Source organism: Erigeron canadensis, chromosome 7 (assembly GCF_010389155.1).
Source record: "Erigeron canadensis isolate Cc75 chromosome 7, C_canadensis_v1, whole genome shotgun sequence".
NCBI lineage: Eukaryota > Viridiplantae > Streptophyta > Magnoliopsida > Asterales > Asteraceae > Erigeron > Erigeron canadensis.
Genome location: NC_057767.1, coordinates 35,846,480 through 35,864,951, shown reverse-complemented (window position 1 = coordinate 35,864,951; position 18,472 = coordinate 35,846,480). Strand labels below are relative to the sequence as shown.

Sequence of the window (18,472 nt, the reverse complement as noted above, 5' to 3'; positions counted from 1 at the left end):
TTCTAAATTCACATGTCATGTTTCGAACATATATGGCTATTTATGGTTGATGTAGGTTGAAACCGAAAACATGTTGTGTCGTGTTAATTGATGAACTACGGGTATACATTTTTTACATAAATATATATTTTTGGTTAGGGTATACTTTTAATTTCGTGTCATGTGGAATGATGATCTCAATAATGTTCATGTATACATAGATCGAACACTTGTCCCATTAATTTCGTGTTAGAAGTCAAATGAAAATTGGTGTTTGGTAAATAACATCCGAAATATCAACCAAAATTTTCTGTAATACTATTCTATATATACAATATATAAAAATTCGTGTCATACCATCAATATATGAACTACATTTGTATGGTAGATTATTGAGGGTCTATTAATAAAACTAATCAGGGTAAAACTTAAAAAAATTATGGATATAAGTAGGAGACGGATATAAAATTATATGATATGGCCGGATAATCTTATTATATGATTTATCCATTCTTAATTAAGCATTCATTATATTGATGATATATAGCTCTTAGTTTATTTTAACAGTAAGTTTGGAGTGTTACGTCACAGATCTGCTCTACATCAAGCGCAACTATTTTCCTATCGAAGGGCAGGGACGAACCTCCAAAAATCAGACTCGAACCCAAGGCCTGCACCTCCCCTTCAATCGTTGGGCTAAATACCCATTGGTGATGATAGCTCTTAATTAAGAGGGTATCTAAACAAATTAGTGCTGTCAAACAATTAATTTGAGATATAGGGTTAAAAGTCATAGTAGTTCATTTGATTATGGTTTAGTCAATGTAATTAATATAAAGATACTATACTAGATGTTTTGTTCAAGTATAATATTCTATCGAAACGCAACAAACATAACTTGTTTTACTTTGTCAGGAAGTATATATGTCATGCTTTATATACAAATCAAACACCTATATTTGATTGAAAATCGTACATGAAAAAGAAAGATTTAATTAGTGAATGACGAAGAGAAGATGAAAGAAGAAACCCCAAAAAAAGCAAAAGCGAAGGCTGGCGTTTGCGTCAGGCATACAATGTACAAGTGGACTTCCTTTTTCTTATGTTTGATGTCAAAAACGTAACCATTTTCTATAACGTGGGGCCCGACCCATATAATCGAGTCGTTCATACATCCATCGGTTCGAGACCACTTGATGTCATCATCATTCATGGTACCGAATGGCTGGGTCATCATCAAGCGAGGAACGCCATGTAGCCGAGCCACCGCTAGCTTGTGGTCGTCTTTAATTAGTCGTGTGTAGCTTGTTATACGAGCATTTGTACGCATATAAAGGTTAGGTGTAATTGACATATACAAGAATGATTGGGAGTTGCTAAGTTGTTGTACATAACTACATATGTATACGTGTTGTGAACAAGTTAACTAAATTTAGCAAAGAGAAATACAAAGGGTTTTTATGAATCTTATGTTTGTGAAATCATTTTGGAACACGTATAGTTTTACCGTCTGAAATTACGTGAATTTGAATCAGTGTATAATCACTGTTTTCCAAATTTAAAAGCTAGCTGGTCAATATTAGTAATCACTCATCCTACAAATTAAACCTACAAATATATTAAAGAACAAATTAAATTAAATAAAAATATATATCAATATGTCAATTAGTCCCTAAACTTAGTTCATTGAATTTCTTTACGGATGACATTCAAATATAAACAAGATTTTTCATACTCCAATGGTGAGATCCTGACTTAATAGTAGTTATATTCGATTGTCTAAACCAGATTTTGCTACCATATATTGTGTAACGATGCGAAAGGATAAAATTTACTAGACTTTCCAGACAATTGAGGATTAATAAAGTATAAATTTATACATTACAATGAAGTAAGTAATTAAATAATCAATTAAGGTCATTAAATTGATTGTTACATCCAATCATGTTTGGTTGATGTGAATTTTCTAATGAACTTTTTGTTTTTATTACAAGTATGTCAAAAAAGAAATACATTCTCATATGTTTTTTAAGTTTATTGACATCTTCCATTTTGCTTGTGAATTTTTATTTTTTTTTTGTCTAATTCTTGTAGATTTACTAAAAAAATCTATACTATCTATATAAATAAACTATCCCCTAAAATTTAATATTTTACCTTTAAAATTTCTAATTTACCCTTTTAATCTATATTACCATCAAACACTTTATTCCTGAAATTCCAAAAATACCCTAAAAAAAACTTTACGCTTGTCCCTTTCCTTCCCTTAAGTTACTCACATAATATACCAAAAAAACACACACGCGTTACCGAATTTAATAATCAATCAATATAAAAAACGCTCACTCTAAAACAACAACGGCGATAAGAAACACTTGAGTTAAATCATACATTCATGTAATAACACGGTAACTACTTAACCAGCGTTTTTTTCCTATGTCTTGCTGCATCGCACGGGTACAAGGCTAGTATATGTATACACAAGTATCCACACATATATAGAACAGACACACCAAAAACTCGTTCAATCAGAGATAGGCACCATGAATGAACCCACCACGAGAGTACGAGACACACACACGAAGCTAAGACGGACCATTGCTAGCGCTTTAAAGGATGTTTGGTACAATGAAATGGAAAAGAAGAAAAGAAAATGAAAAATACTTCATCTGTTTGATTATAACGAAAACGAGAAAGAAAATGGAGAAGTAAAAATCGAGTTCATTTCCTTCATTCTCTATAAATTGTAGAGAATTAATAATTAAGAATGGAATTCTTTTATAAAGGTTATATATATGTATTAAAATTTAATTATTATTAAAATGTTATATATCTATCATATTTATTTTCTGCTTGTATCAAATGACAGAATTTATTTTATTTTTTTTTTACAAATATTTATTATCTTTTTCATTATTTTTTTTTTATATTATACATTTTCATTCTAGTTGATTCACGTACAAAATATCTCAATATAGTGCTTATATAATTGTACATACTCAAAACAAAATTCACAAGTTAGCTTAAGATTTTAAAATAGACAGCAAGGTAAGTAAATTAAAGGATTTTTAAACGTAAAAGCTAATATAATTATGAAGTGACAATAAAGGTATAAAATGTTCGCGTCTTTTTTTATGTTGAAGCTCGTTTTTCACATGTTATGCACAAATGATGATCTATCATCAACAGCGTCAAGTGAAATAAAGCTCTGTTTCATGTACATTATGTGAAGATTTGGTTTGATTATGCATGTATATATCTTCATACATATATATAATTATTTGAACAATAAGACGTATATATATAACTAAAACGTTTCTTGAATATATAGTTAACTTTAATGATGATTTGAATCTTTAAATTAATCAATCATAATTAATTAACCAAAATAAGATGATTTTCGTGTCAAAACATATATATTTGATCTCACTAATCTTTTGATAAACTCTCAATGCATTGATTGAACTTTTTTCTATGAATTGAATGATATGTTATACCAGCAGCTTACATGAGAATAAATATTGTTTTTGCTATATGAAGTCGTAGAATCCATAACCTTTTTTCATATGCAAGCTATCAACAATTATCAGATTTTTAACTAAGTTTATTCTTAGACTAAGAATAAAATTAATACTGCATATATATGTTTTTATAATTAGATATAAAAGGTCATCTAAAATGCAAAAAATAAGAAGATTTTTTCAGTTCAGTTTATCCAATTAAGACAAACTTTAGATGTAACCGGTATGAAATCTCTTATGAAGACGTCAATTTTTCTGAAGGTTTTTTTAATAAAGTTCGAACATGAAATCTCTTATGAAGACATCAATTTTTCTGACCACTAGACACTCTTAAGAGGTTAGAAGAAATTAACCATCAAAACAAAGCATACATTATTATTTGAACACGGTTTCTACGTACAATTAAGATCATAACTAATGTGATTAGCAATCATTAACTAATTTACAAAAAAACAAGAGTTGTGGAAGCAATATAGAGTACACATGAGAAAAGCACATCAAATTGCATTATTTTTTGCTTTTTGGGAGACCTATATATATGTTGGTTTTGTGAGATGTTTACCATAAGCTCCTTCCATTCAATCATTTGACATCAAAGAGAGCTTCATCACCCCACCAACAATGGCTCTCCCTGCTCATCTCTTGCCTTCTATTTTTGGCATTCTTGGTATATATGTTCAACTTTCTCATTTATTGATGTTTGTCACAAATTGATTCAATAGTTCAATGAATCTTGAATCTCATTTTATTTTTTTTTGTTTCTCCTTGTTTTCAATAGGCAACATCATCTCGTTCTGTGTATTCTTAGCGCCGTTGTAAGTTATCTTTCTTTCGCCTTTCTACAAACTACTAATACATATATGAACTAGCCTAAACTAAACTTATTTGCCTTATAGTAGAAAAAAGTCTCATATCTTACAATTTGTTCATGTTGTGTTGCTGTTTTAGAAAATTACTTAACAAACTCTTGTTTTAATTTTCAGGCCAACTTTCTATAGGATCTACAAGAAGAAATCAACCGAAGGGTTTCAGTCAGTACCATACTCGGTCGCATTATTCAGTTGCATGTTACTTTTGTACTATGGCTTTCTCAAGACCGAAAATGGCATGATGATCATCACCATCAACTCCATTGGTTGCGTCATTGAAACAGTTTACATTGTTTTGTTTCTCATTTACGCCACTAAAGAGTCTCTGGTAATTTATAAATACGTTTTCACCCAAATCTGTTTTTTTTTTTTTCCTTAACATGGTTTAATATAATTTCCAATTTCAGAACAAAGTGAATCCTAATTTATGTCACCTTTGTAGATATCCACAGTAAAGCTGCTTGCAATATTCAACATAGTATCATATGGGTTGATAGTTCTTACAACACTTTTTTTAACTAAAAATGGGCCTGAACGAGTCGCTGTTGTTGGTTGGATCTGTGCCGTGTTTTCAGTTTGCGTTTTCGCTGCTCCTCTTAGTATTATGGTAAGAATAAACTTCTTTGTTACCAAAATTCATGAAACATTTATTAAGTAATTATGTTAGTTAATGTAACACTTTGTTTATTTTTTTCGTGTGTTTTCAGAGATTGGTTATAAAGACGAAGAGCGTAGAGTACATGCCTTTCTCTTTGTCGTTCTTCCTGACGCTTTGTGCTGTTATGTGGTTCTTTTATGGCCTCTTAATCAAAGATTATTATGTAGCAGTAAGTTTCAAGTTTTTTATGCACATTTTATTTATTGTTGTTACAAAAAATTCTTTTGTTCAAATGAATGATATTTTTTTCCTCTTTTTCTTTTGTGTAGACTCCAAATGTGTTAGGGTTCATTTTTGGAATAGCACAAATGATCTTATATATGATCTACAAAGACAGAGGTGGACATGGGCTAGTGAAACCAATGGTTCAACCACAAAATGGGCCAGCACCAACTGTGGTAGACTTAGGGGCAATCTTGGAAATGCAAGAAAAGGCTAAGGTGGATTTAGGGGTAAAATTGGAAATTCAAGACAAAGCCGGAGCTGAGCAAGGGGTAACAGTGGAAGTTCAAGACAAGCCGGTAGTCGGAGAGGAAGTTGATAGTGATAAAAAAGAAGACGTGGCTATAGTCTATGTAGATTTAGATGACAAGACCATTCTACCCTCTATCGTTAAGTAGAACTATTGTGTGGAGAATGGACATTAGAACAAAGCAAGAACCTTTTACGTATCCCGGGTGGGTAAGCAGTGGAATTATCTTCCAAAGCCCACATCTACCCATCCGGGAACGGGAAATCAAAAACAAAACCATCCAGATAGGGGGAGGAATGTCGTATGGATGTTTTTTCGATTGTTTTTTTGTTCTTTTATATTTTGAAAAAAATGAATAAAAGATTTATTTAGAATGATTTTTTGAATTTACTATTTTATCTCATTATCATGCAACTTATAACCAAGATGATACACATCTATTAGTGGAAATCTGTATTAGCTAATCACTTGTTGGACCAAAATATCTGGATGTTCGATCTCTTTGACATAATATTCCTTTTAAAACTAAAATTGGTGTGAATCACTTGTACTTTGCTTTAGATACTTACGTTATCTAAACTCATAAGGACGATTTATAACTTTAAACTGAATGACAATTAATTAATTATATGTATGAAAATAAATTCAATGTTCTTTGTATGAAGCTTGGTTTTCAATACATTGTCATTGAAGAACCATTATACAAGATGACAATTAGCATTGATTTTGGTTAATGAAGTTATTCTTCTTATATCTTTATTAACAATGTCTTGATAATCAACAACAGGTTTTTTTTTTTTTTAAATAATAAATATGATAATAAGACATGCAATGTGTTTAGAAACTTGTTAAATGAAAGCACATTAGAATGCACCCCAGAATACACACATGCTATTTATGACTAATATGAACATGTAATATGGTAAGATATCGACATGAATTAACTTGTTTGTTTCACAAAAATATCGAGTTATGCATCCTCTAATAAAGTTATATACATAAAAATAAAAATGAAAAACCCATCAAAAGTTGATATCATGAAATGTCACCAAGCAATTTTCGTTACAAGTCATCATCAATATATATTCTTGCATAAACAAGAAATTTGTGTGACCATGAATTCACCTTTTGGCATGTAATAAAGGGAAAAAAAACTCCCTCATATTTTTATTTTTATTTGCATTAGTTGAAAGAACTTACAAATTTTAAAGCTACACAAAACAATATAAGCTGCCAAGAATTACACTTTTCATAATTGAAAGACTGATTTTCTGACGACTTGATCATCTTTCACTGACGTGACAAAGAGATATAATTAATGTTTATATTTGTGTTATAGCAAAGAGAGCCATGACAACCTTTACTTTTGTACATAATCTTTGAAATAATTAGTATTTAGTATCTTATTTTAGAGTAAACATCATCGTTGGATCAATAGTAAATACTTTGGCCTCTGAAGACAGAAGTCATGGGTTCGATTCTCATCTCATACAAAGGTTGGAGGACCTTTTCTACCAAAACAATGTCTCTACTTAAATAGAAGTAAAGTCTGCCTACATCTTAACCTTTCCATACACCGTGAAAGTATTGGACTCAAAACTCGTAAAAAACGACACGGAACAGCTTCTTCCTTTTATCTTATTTTAGGGTCATGATATTAAAATATACAATCATGTCATGAAAATCTAGATAAAATGGGCTAAAAAGTTTACTTATAGCTAAATCTAAGGTTTCAGTGTTTTACATGTTTTCGTCACAAAATTTTTCAATAAAAATATTACATTTATTTTATCTCTTTTATATCTCGTTTTGAACGATATTGGTATCTATAGTTGTTCCTCAATGGAGATTTCAAAAAAATTATATTATATATTTAAGATATGAAAAAAGACAGAATAGATAAACCTTATTCTCATATAGGCTATTTGAGAAAAACGAGTTTTTTCTTTTTTTGCCGAACCATTGTTTGGTCACCCAAAGTGAGACATAACGAGATTTGAAGTTGAGAGCTCTTAAAAAATCTTACTATGTTAACTAACTAGCTTAGTCACCCGCGTATTACACAGGCAAATCAAGGAAATTTTATTTTGATAAGTTGAAAAATGTTTGTTATGTAGTGCAATAATAAAAGATATATATGACTTAAAAGAAAACATATAACTCATTTGCATATTTATTAATATATAATTCGTTTAAAATAATATAATGATAATTCATTCAAAATAAAAAAAATTAAAGAAAAGCTTCAAAAAGTTATACAACTTTGTTTATTATACTAAAATGTCATATTTTTACAAACGCATAACAACATAGACTGAAATTATAATTTATAAACTTTTTATATTTTTAATGAGAAAAGAATTTTCGTCAATTTATTACTCTAAATATGCACATAATAAATATTATACATCTTATAAGTATTAATATTGAAATATTTTAAAAATGAAATTGCTTGGCTATTTCTTAAAGTTTTAACGTATTTTAATTATATTGAATTAGTAAATATGAATTTATTTATTTTGAACAGCTAACAAGAAAGTTATTTATGATGTAAAACGTACTATAATTAACATTTGTGAATAATGCATATACTAATTATTATATCCAATTTCTTGTATATTAGTGAAGAAATAAAAAATCAAAAAATAAACTAATAAATGAAGTCATAAATCATTTAAGGGAAAAAGAAAAAAGTTATAAGAAAATTTTTAAAAATACCAACTAAGTTTTTTTTAAAATAATGATGTACACAAAATCTTTCTTTATTTATATAATAGATTGGCCATCTTGATCGTTATTAAAAGTATATTTAAAATGACATCCCGATAAGAATTCTATTTCAAAATGAAAATAAACCCTACACATTTATTTTTTCCCATAAACGGTATATAATACAACTGTTTAATGTTATATGGTAAAAATATGTTGTATAAGGATTACTACCCATTTCAAAATAACGAGCTTTTTAATCATTTATATGCAGGTTATGTTTGATATAAACTTTTCAAAAGCTTTTTAGAAACTTTAACTTTTTATTTTAAATTAAAAGCTTCTAAAGTGTTACTAGTTTTGTTTGGATACAACTAGTTTTAGTTTTTATTTAAAAGAAAAAGCTCCAAAAATGAAACGCTACTTGAAATAGCGTTTTAAAAACTTTAACTTTTTTATGAAGCTTTTAATCTCTAATAGTTATACAAATACTTATTGAAGTTGTAGTTACAACTATCATACCAAACATTTTTAAAAAAATAAAAGTTATATCTAACAGCTTTATTTAAACTACAACTACCAGCTACAACCACTTTTCCCAAGCATACCAGTAATCTAACCGATATATTCATGTATCTATGACCCCTAGATTTTTGCTTGCGGAAGATTCTAAACTTCGAGAAAATATAATTCCAAACCTTGAGAAAGAAAATACAATATTATCGTCTAGCGGCCCTATAAGCCCAAATCACAACAAAAACCTAGCCCAGCCCATAAAACAAAATTCCCTGGAGACAAAAGAAAAACATCCTTCCTTAAACTATGTATGTGTATTGACTTTTCTGGGTAGTCAAACATAGATTAGAGATTTTGCAAAGATGAAAAGTAATGTTGGAAACCCTAATAATTATAATGGCGGAAACAAGAAGATGATATTGAAGAACAAAAAAAGATTAGGGGGTGGTGTTGGTGGGCTTTCACTTGATGCATTTGCAAATGCTAAATCCATGAATGATGGATATAATCCTGCTATAATTAGTATGTTTCTTTCATTTTTTCTACTTTTATTTTGTATATATACATACATATATATATTATATAAAAAAAAGTAGTTTTTTTTTATAGAATTTGTGATTTTAGATGTTTTTAGGGAAGTAATTTGAGTTGGGCAATTTTTTATATATCTTGTTTTATAGTTGTTTTTTTTTATAATTTGGTTGTTGTTATTGATAAAAAGATGTTTATTTGTTTAGTTTAGGCAATATTGTAGGTAAAATGGATGTTAAGAATGATGGGTTTTGTATAAAGATGTTTAATTTATGTGTAAAAATGTTTAATTTATGTGTGAAGTTAGTTATATTGAGGCTTTTGGGAATTGAATTGCTTATTTTGATGTTAACAGTAAGAATTCATGAAAAGCTTCTTTATGGTTAGAAAAATACGCGAAGGGACACGAAACCATGAATAAGGTGAATAAAAGAAATAAATGAAAAAGTATGACAAACAAGAAAAAAAAATGAACCCCTTTTGTTTATATGAGTAATGTATAGTATAATGTAACGTTGAAGAAAGTTTGTCCTGTGTTTTAGTATCTGAGAGTGGTATATGCAGAGACTCGTTATTTGATGGATAAGGCTATAAGTTTTTATGTAAGGAGTAAGCCAGAGTAGTATGTTAAGTCTTTAAAATTGTTAAGTTTACTAGAGAACTGATGTGAATAATTTGTAGTTTTGAGATTTTGTAGGTTGGGTATATTATCCTGTAGAATTTTGATACGACTTCTGGAGGGATTTCAAAAGCATAAGTTTGTAGCTGCTTAATGATTCTTTTCTGTTGAATGCAGTTCTGGGTAGATAAGTTTTAACGTTAGCGGTAAAGTAATGTAGGACCGTGAGAGTTGTAAATTAACTTGGTCAATCAAAGAGGTTTAGTGATTGTAAGCATAAAATATTTCTCGTAAACAAAAATAACGACAGCTATCAGCTATGTGATTATGTGGTCAATAGTTGCTTACATTCCTGCTATGTATCGATTATGGCTATTATGTAGACCATGAAAACTACAAGGGGTTTTATAGTGTAAATGTAGGTGTCATATATTGGGTTAAGGACTTAACGTACAACTGAGGTGAACACCCCTTTATCGTGCCTTAGACTGGAGGCGTGAAAAAGGTAAGGGCTTGACTGATAGAAGCTAGTAAAAGTTTATGGATTGTGTATATGACAAGAAATGGAAACATGAATACCATCTATTCTAATACAGAAGTCTATGTACTAAATGGTCTTATAAGTTTGTAGTTTCTTGTTCCTTTGACTGGAAAGTGGAAATCTGTGTTATCTCCTTTCTATACATATGCCAATTGGCAATTTGTTATCTTTACCGGGTAACCATTTACCCAAAAAAATGGCAAATTTGTTTTGTGTGTAGGTCAGTAGGTTTGTGTTGGCATTTATATATCCCAACCTTAATATTCGTAATACGATTTACTCCCAGACATTGGTGGTGCATCTTAAGTTTATTTAAAATTGTTTTAATCATTTGTGACCCGATGAGAAGGCTTACGGTTCTCCCTTCCTTGAGCCACATGAGAGGTTTTTACCCTCACAAAATATATTGGAGACCCGAGTTTTCCCTCAGAATAGAGGACTCGTTCATTTTGTTGGTTAGGAAGTATAACCTTACATGTTTTCTTCATCATGAGAGGATCCAAATCCTAATGAGAGTAATTTGTTTAATAATGATTGATTTATGTGGATAGTAGAGTTGCTAGTTTATAGTTAATGATAGAGACAATGATGATACTGGTTTACAGTAAATGCTAGTTTTGAGGCAGAGTCTTTAGGGTTGTTATGCAGTTTTATGTTGATTTTTTATGTAAAGTACAGGATTTCACAACCATAATTCTGTAACTGCTTGCTAATGCTTTTTTCGAAGACAATTCTTGGTATTAGTTTTTGACAGTAAAAGTTTGTCTCGTAGTGTAGTAACATGCTATCATGGGAAGCTTTGGGAAAGGTTAAAGTTAACTTAGTCAAACAAGAGGTGATTAATGATTGCAAGCTTACATAAATTTCTTTTCACAAAAACAAAAAAATATATCCATCAAGTTATGAGTTTCGGTTTAACATGAATGTTGTGTGTTCAATACCTTCATATTAGCATTCCATGAAAGTTTAGACACATTTTATAGTCCATTATAGATTTATAGTTATCATGTAGTCCAGCCCCTGTTTGGAATGGTCATCATACATCCGAAGTGCCTCCTAATTTCATAGTTAGAGCTCTAACTTTAATGTAGAATGGAACTTCCTAAATATGTCAGATAAATTTGTCTATGCTATTTGATTCTACCGTCTCTTCTTATGTGTTCCCTATATCATATACCTGAGTTTTACGAATTTTAATCAACATAGAGAAGCGAAGGGAGTTCTACAAAAATGCAAAATACGTCAGCAAGTACAAGAAGATACAGAAGCAACCAAACCAAGGGGAAAGTTCTTCCCAAGCTACAAAACTCATAGAGGTTGGACTCTTAGCCTTGTAACCTGAGGTTCTTTGTATGCTTTATATTCTACGATTGTTAAAGGTGTCGATATAAACCCATTAATTTATGAATGGGTTGATCTGATTCTGTTTTATCTTGATGAAAAAATTTGGACTGTTATGTATAATATGACATTACCAACCAGTCATATTCTACTATTATTAACCAAAAATGATTTTTAATTTTAAGACATGAAGTCTGTTGGGTGAATTCATTCTCTGACATAACCCTTTTGGCCCATTACCCAACCCGCCAATCTTACATAGATATTGATTTGAACTCTGAATCTTGCATGTTTCATCTTGTATCAAGAAGCTCTTAAAAAGTCACGATGAATTTGTTATACAGGATGGAAGTCAAAATAGGGAAGGTGGCAAGACACGCCAATGGAAGCAGAAACAAGGGAAGAAGACGGAGTACAGTTTAGATGCAATATATAATAAGAAGCGAGAAGAGGAAGAGAAGGCGAGAATGGAAAAGGAGGCTATATTAAAAGCAAAAAAAGAGGAGAAAGAAATATCAGAAGCTCGTCGTAAAGCTCGGAGAGAAAATATGTTCAAGAGAACAAGATCAGGTCAACCAATAATGAAGTACAGGATTGAACATCTGTTGCAGACAATCACAGGCTCAAAAGATTAAATGGGAATCCATTTCTTGTATCTACTGTAGTGTTTTTTCTTGTAATGCTCTAAAGTTTTGTCATTAATGATGCTTTTAACCCATATACTTTACCAGCCCTTTGGTATCTCTCCTCATCTTTAATCTAACACTTTTGTATAAGTTCTTTTTGAGATCTTTAATTAGAAGTTCAATGTGACTACACACTTCAATTGTTTACTCATCGTCATGAATTACAAAAGATTGTAGACCTTGATAAGGCGCTTTTGTTTTTTATCAGGTCTTTACATTTGTAGTAAAATAAATCTGAACTGATACTTGTTCTTGTTCTCAGCATTCTTTACTTTGTCATTAAATAGCTTTGGTAGGAGAATACTTTGTGTTTTAAAGTAAAGCGATTGCAAGATACTATTTTTTTTGTCATCGGCCTGAAGCAAGCTTTGGTGTCGGATCTGTTGATTGAGTGGTAGATTTGAAGACTTGGATGCGAGGCCAAGCTTTGCTGTCGGATCTGTTGATTGAGTGGTAGATTTGAAGACTTGGATGCTTGATATTTTGGTTTGCAGAAAGATATATAATTATACACTCGTATGTTGATCTAAATCCTAAGTAAATCCATAAGATAATATTTGATGCAAAGCAAGATTTGTTTACTATTACTAATATATCGAAGACTACTTGCTTGAAACACATCCCTACACCGACTATTTGCTCCAAAATTCATGATAAACGAAACAAAGCTGTTCCCATTCACACACAGATGACATGGTGAGACGTTAATCTCTAATGCACAACACATCAATCATAAATCAACTTTAAACAGTTGAATACTATCAACTTCAGTCTTGTGTTCAAACAAACTTAAAAGCTTGACCCTTTGACTTGAACAATAGCCATTTGCCAACTTGGTAGGCCTAGATTGAGTCATTGAGATTTAAGATGCAATATTCTTTGGATCCGCCCACCCACACACACACACACACACACCCCTTTTGAATTCAAAAGCCATTATATTTTTATAAGTGATGTATAACAAAATGAATGTTAGTTGTCTTACTGTCATTTCAAATTGAAGTAATTTGTTTCAATCATCTTTCTTTTTACTAAAAGTATATCTTAGAACATCTTGCCTATAGTTCAAAAATGTCAATCTTAGCAATCGACCTAATAACTAAACACTCTTCAAACGATATGTCAAGTCGAACCTCGCATTTACTTTGAGACGAAAGATACAAGTTTACTGTTTACAGACCCAAACTACCTCATGATAAGAAATAAAAGATAGCAAATACTCATTGTCTTTTAAAGTTACATACAAAAAAAAAGTCATTCGTTCATTCATTCAGTCAGAGAATTTGACTTTAATGAGCATCTACATAATGGTAAAATCTGAACCAAACAGTTGTAAAATGGCCTGTGGAAATCATAATTAAAAACTGTAGTATATGAAATGATGAAGAATGAAAAATGAAAGCCATGTGCATTGTGAGAAAGAAAAAAAGAAAGATGATGATGATGATGAAGGATATATAAAAAGTAGTGGATATCATCATCCAATACATATAAAAAGCTTTTGGTTTTTAGTTGATTATCTTATCCATTTATACACCTTTCCTTTTAACACATTCACTCTCACTCTTTTTCATCTATCTTTCCAATTATTGTCTTCTTCCTTTTATCATTTCATTCGTAAAACCAAATTAATCTGCTGGTGATTTGAACAGGAAAACCTCTTCTGGGTACCATTTTCCATTAATCTTTACAATGTATTTTTATAAGCAAGTGTGACCCATGTGACATTATCCCATAAGAGGAAGAACAAGCAAGAATACTAGTACCTCAACAACAAAAGTGAAAAGTTTCACAGCAACTAATCATGGTAACTGCAATCAAGAATGTGACATATGACATAACGAAAACAAGAAAAGTAATGTGTATTACAACAATAATCGATAATCAAATATTCAGGGTTTCAAAGAAACCTTTTGCAGTAATGTGTACACATTTTTCAGTAGAAAAAATAATACGCAAGGACTAAGATAGATTTGATCCCAAATAATATGTTGTTACAACATTAAAAGAATCTTTATTTAGAGAAACTAATGGTACAAATTACATTCTACAACTCATAGCCTTGAAATGCAGCTGCAGGTTGAGCATGACCAAATGTGGCTTATGGGTGGATACACAAACTTCAACGCTTTATTGGCACCTAGCGACCTAGGTACCGAAAGCCAATCCAATATGTCAATTTAAAGATCATTCGTATGACCTCTTTTTTATGTTTTTTACCATAACATTATTGAATCTTTGGAAGAAAGAAAACAAAATTTTATAAGTCATATGCAGTCATATGCATCGCGTACCTTAAGCAAGATTGTACACCGCATCTTTACCCATTGTGCGTACGAACTCCGGCATGTCAAACCTTTGACCAGCAACTGTTCGGTATATGTAAAGCTTCTCAACTGGATAGCTTTCTGGGATTGAATTTAGGTTTTCCCGTTCATCAATAACTTCAACGTTAAGACCAGGCATCTTTTGACCAAGTAGTTTACATGCTCCAAAAGAAACGGCACAATTAGACATCCAAAGGGATCGCATTGTCTCCAACTTGGAAGCATTAGCCAAGAGCGCCTTGTCCCCAAAAGGGCAGTCACGAATCTCCAACTTCCTCAAACTTTCACAACCCGATAAAACATGATGTAACCCCAAATCACTATCGCCTGCAAAAGCTATAGAAAGCATGTCCAACTTCTTAGCATGTGTTCCAATGTATTCAAATACAAGATCCGTTAGGAGACCCGACAACGAAAGGCGTCGAAGATCTCTGCAATTTTCAACTATGGCTCCAAACCCAACATCAAGAGGTTCCAATGTCAGATAATCAGGAGCTCGAGGTTCAAGGATGCATAACCGGAAGCATGTTAGATTAGGACGGTTTCTAGCGATGGAAATTAATGCCGAGTTTGAGAATTGTCGACAAAAATATAAAACAGACTGAAGTTTGGGGCAACCCTCTGAAACTGAAACGAGACCCTCTTCTGTTAAGAGTACATTTGCATCAGCTACAAATGGGTCAGAAGGGAACACTCTCAGTTCTCTTAGGTCCTTACACGACATAGCAAGGGAGTTGAGACCAGTATCCTCGATGTAATCTAACACCTGAAGTCGCACATTTCGTTAATTCTAACAGAAGATATTGATGACAATCAATATAATTATAAAATTATCATAAAAAGAAACAGTTCACAAGTCGTCTAAAGTGTATATGAATGAATAAACCTCCAAAGACAAGTTAGTAAACAAATTAAACAACTTTGACAGATAAATTAAAATGTTTAACCGTAGTCAAAACACTAATTAGTTACTACGAAACTACAAAATATGGAGAAAAACAAGTTACACATCAAGCAAGCCCAGTCCGTACCCAAAAATTACCAGTTTGACCCATTACCCAACCTGCACACCCAGCAGTAGAAAGAAATAAGAATGACCTTGATATAAATATATAATATTGTAGACCCTAAAGCATAATCTACTTTAAATAGTCAGACAGGTCGAACTGCAGATCGGTAAATAATGCATTTCATAGAGTGTCCAGGCATTGCATCAATGTAACGTTAACAACTAGAAGCCACTGTTGCATGAATAAATATACAACTGATAAAAATTGATGCTTGAACATGACAAGATGTGCATTGAGACTTACCAATAGACGCTGCAAATTATGACACTGGCTAACAATCTTTGTAAGATCGGGACTTTGTATAGTTGCATAGCTCAAGTTTAAAGAAGTTAGCCGAGAACACACAGAGTTAAAGGCCGGAAGATAAGCTGGAACCACATCCCAAAACCCTGATAGGCCTCTTAGACCCTTGCAGCCTGAAAAAGCCTCAGCTAGGCTTGTGTAAACATCTGACCGGATTTCAGCAGTGTATGCACCCGTACCTAACTCAACTAGATGTGGGGCCAAATGTAGGAGCGTGGAAAGTTTCTCGAGGGGTACAGCTCGATTGAGTCGAAGAATCTTGAGATTGGGTGACCGAGCAACCAGGCGTTCAAGGGCTGAGAAGCTGATGTCAGAACCCAGACAGGACATGTTTAGACACTCCAATGATGTAAATGAATCAGGGAAGTGGCTTAACCAGTGTCCACTTAGATCCTCAACTTCGCATTCCCGCAGATCCAGTACTCTCAAATTTCTGCAAAGAAAGACTTGAGTATTAATAATTCCAGCAAAATAAAAAAGAATAATAGTTACGAATGTAAATAAGCAACTGTTTAGTTTTAAAGGAAGGGGGTCCCATATAGTAACTAGCACATAAGTTTACGAAAGACACTTAACCTGGCTAGTACATCTCTTAACAATGTATATGCAAAGAGGAATTCAAAAGCTTTCATAATTAATATACAATTCCCAATTATGTGATTCCAAATATGAATTTAGACCAAAACTGAAATTGCTATTATCACCAAAGAACATTTATGAATCCAAGGCTAAGAGTATACCCGGGCTAATCATCAAAGAAAGCATATACCATTATCGCCTAAACATTTTTGCTTGTAATGTAAAACCAAATGTCACAGCAAAAGAAGGCAAATCATCCTCTTGTCAACAAGGAACAGCTCAATAAACAAATGCGACTTCATTGCAAAAACAACAGATTGAAGTCCTAAGACACGTGTATCAAAGTGAGAAATGTTCTAGAACAAGCAAAATAATTCAGGTATTCATACATATAATTAAGCATATAACCTACAATTAACCACTAGTCCCAGATGCTTCTGCTAGTTTCAATCTTTTTTAGCCATTGCATAGGGAAAGACTAAAACCAACATAGCAAATTTTACAAAACAAGGTCACTCTGAGCTAAAATTAAATGTGAAGGTTGAATAGAAATCAAAGATTCTAACTTTTTGAGCCATTGCATCCAAAAAATACTAAAAATTTAAAAATAATAAGTTCAAAGTAGCCTAAAGATAACAAAAGATTCAACCTTTACGAAAACTAATAGTATCAAAGATTCAAACTTTTTAGCCATTGAACTAAACAATTCAAAGAAAATTAGTTCCACTTACAAAAAAATTAGGCTATAGAGACAACAAAAGAAAACCTAACAAAGATTCCATCTTTACACAAATTAATAGAAAACATTCAAACTTTGTAATCTATTGCATCACAAAAAGACTAGGTTATTCAAAGAAAACTTTTAATTTTTACTAAACCTAACAAAGATTCAATCTTTAAACACAGAAAACCAAAAGATTCAAGCTTTACACAAAATTCAAACAAACAAATTCCAACCTGCAATTAGCAGCAATAGCAGCAAGTCCATCAGTACTAAAACCTTCACAAGAACTCAAAATCAAGACTTTAAATCCTTTAAAAGACTTTGAAATCAACTCCAAACATTCATCAGTAACCACCATTCTTTTAAGCCTAATTTCTTCTAAAAAGGGATAATCTTTAGACATATAATCAATCCAAGAATACACACAACCACCCCATCCATCTGGGACTAAATTAAAGTCAGCAAAATGTGGTTTTCCTTTCAATTCAATACATTTTATTTCTGGGAATCTTTGTATCAAGATTCTTGGATTGACTGCATAACAGTTGCCTATAAACACTTTCTTTCTTGACCATCTTTCCATTTCAAACCAAGATTTGCATACTAATGACACCATGTTTCTATCTTTGGAAGTTGTTAAGAATGAAAAGACATGTTCAAGTACTTCTTCAGGAAATGAATAGGCCATGGTGGATGGTTTGTGTGTGTGTTTTAGTGTGTGAAAATGGGTTTAGATCTGATATGGGGTTACACCACTAACGAGTTTAGATCGAAGTGTTTGTTGTTTTTGTCAAGTTTTTGGAGATGAGAGAGAAAAAGAAGTGGGTATGTGTGAGAGAGAGGAAGAGAGATAAGATTTTTATATGTATATATTTGTATCTATGTGTATGTGTGTGTGTTGTGTGATAGATATATAAAGTATGATAGATGATAGATATATAAAGTGTGTGATAGATAAGGTATTTGTATGGGGTGAAAACTAATTTTTTTAGACCCTTGAGAATTAAGTATTTGTATATATGTACCT

The 18,472-nt window shown here is 31.6% G+C and overlaps 3 protein-coding genes across 5 annotated transcripts; 2 read left to right on the top strand and 1 right to left on the bottom strand.

Annotated features, from left to right (window-relative positions):
• The first annotated feature begins 4,082 nt into the window (after nt 1-4,082).
• Nucleotides 4,083-5,876, top strand: LOC122607448 (bidirectional sugar transporter SWEET9-like). 2 transcript variants are annotated; one of them, XM_043780424.1, is made up of 6 exons: nt 4,083-4,167; nt 4,279-4,315; nt 4,484-4,697; nt 4,812-4,976; nt 5,077-5,196; nt 5,297-5,876. In XM_043780424.1, exons 1-6 carry the CDS (start codon nt 4,122-4,124, stop codon nt 5,645-5,647), a joined length of 933 nt encoding a protein of 310 aa, XP_043636359.1. In that variant the 5' UTR covers nt 4,083-4,121; the 3' UTR covers nt 5,648-5,876. The 2 variants fall into 2 exon arrangements, with proteins under 2 accessions (XP_043636359.1, XP_043636358.1); XM_043780423.1 differs by lacking the exon at nt 4,083-4,167 and having other exon boundaries at nt 4,227-4,315.
• Nucleotides 5,877-9,016: 3,140 nt separating this feature from the next.
• Nucleotides 9,017-12,576, top strand: LOC122607475 (rRNA-processing protein FYV7). Its single transcript, XM_043780452.1, has 3 exons — nt 9,017-9,246; nt 11,622-11,731; nt 12,101-12,576. The coding sequence occupies exons 1-3, from the start codon at nt 9,087-9,089 to the stop codon at nt 12,389-12,391; spliced, it is 561 nt and encodes a 186-aa protein (XP_043636387.1). The 5' UTR covers nt 9,017-9,086; the 3' UTR covers nt 12,392-12,576.
• A 1,704-nt stretch (nt 12,577-14,280) lies between these two features.
• On the bottom strand, nt 14,281-18,344 carry LOC122606882 (protein TRANSPORT INHIBITOR RESPONSE 1-like). 2 transcript variants are annotated; one of them, XM_043779766.1, is made up of 4 exons: nt 17,679-18,344; nt 16,083-16,575; nt 14,737-15,535; nt 14,281-14,590 (listed from the first exon to the last, which is right to left on the bottom strand). In XM_043779766.1, exons 1-3 carry the CDS (start codon nt 18,131-18,133, stop codon nt 14,738-14,740), a joined length of 1,746 nt encoding a protein of 581 aa, XP_043635701.1. In that variant the 5' UTR covers nt 18,134-18,344; the 3' UTR covers nt 14,281-14,590; nt 14,737. The 2 variants fall into 2 exon arrangements, with proteins under 2 accessions (XP_043635701.1, XP_043635699.1); XM_043779764.1 differs by having other exon boundaries at nt 14,281-15,535; nt 17,679-18,343.
• Nucleotides 18,345-18,472: the final 128 nt, after the last annotated feature.

Excerpts from the sequence above, each read along its gene's own strand:
- LOC122606882 (XM_043779766.1), bottom strand. The coding sequence starts at position 18,133 with ATGGCCTATTCATTTCCTGAAGAAGTACTTGAACATGTCTTTTCATTC. Across the intron at positions 16,576-17,678 it reads GCTATTGCTGCTAATTGCAG|AAATTTGAGAGTACTGGATC; the intron begins GTTGGAATTTGT and ends CTTTCTTTGCAG. Across the intron at positions 15,536-16,082 it reads ATAATTTGCAGCGTCTATTG|GTGTTAGATTACATCGAGGA; the intron begins GTAAGTCTCAAT and ends GTGCGACTTCAG.
- LOC122607448 (XM_043780423.1), top strand. The coding sequence starts at position 4,227 with ATGAATCTTGAATCTCATTTTATTTTTTTTTGTTTCTCCTTGTTTTCA. Across the intron at positions 4,316-4,483 it reads TGTGTATTCTTAGCGCCGTT|GCCAACTTTCTATAGGATCT; the intron begins GTAAGTTATCTT and ends TTTAATTTTCAG. Across the intron at positions 4,977-5,076 it reads CTGCTCCTCTTAGTATTATG|AGATTGGTTATAAAGACGAA; the intron begins GTAAGAATAAAC and ends GTGTGTTTTCAG.
- LOC122607475 (XM_043780452.1), top strand. The coding sequence starts at position 9,087 with ATGAAAAGTAATGTTGGAAACCCTAATAATTATAATGGCGGAAACAAG. Across the intron at positions 9,247-11,621 it reads ATATAATCCTGCTATAATTA|AGAAGCGAAGGGAGTTCTAC; the intron begins GTATGTTTCTTT and ends TAATCAACATAG. Across the intron at positions 11,732-12,100 it reads AAGCTACAAAACTCATAGAG|GATGGAAGTCAAAATAGGGA; the intron begins GTTGGACTCTTA and ends TTTGTTATACAG.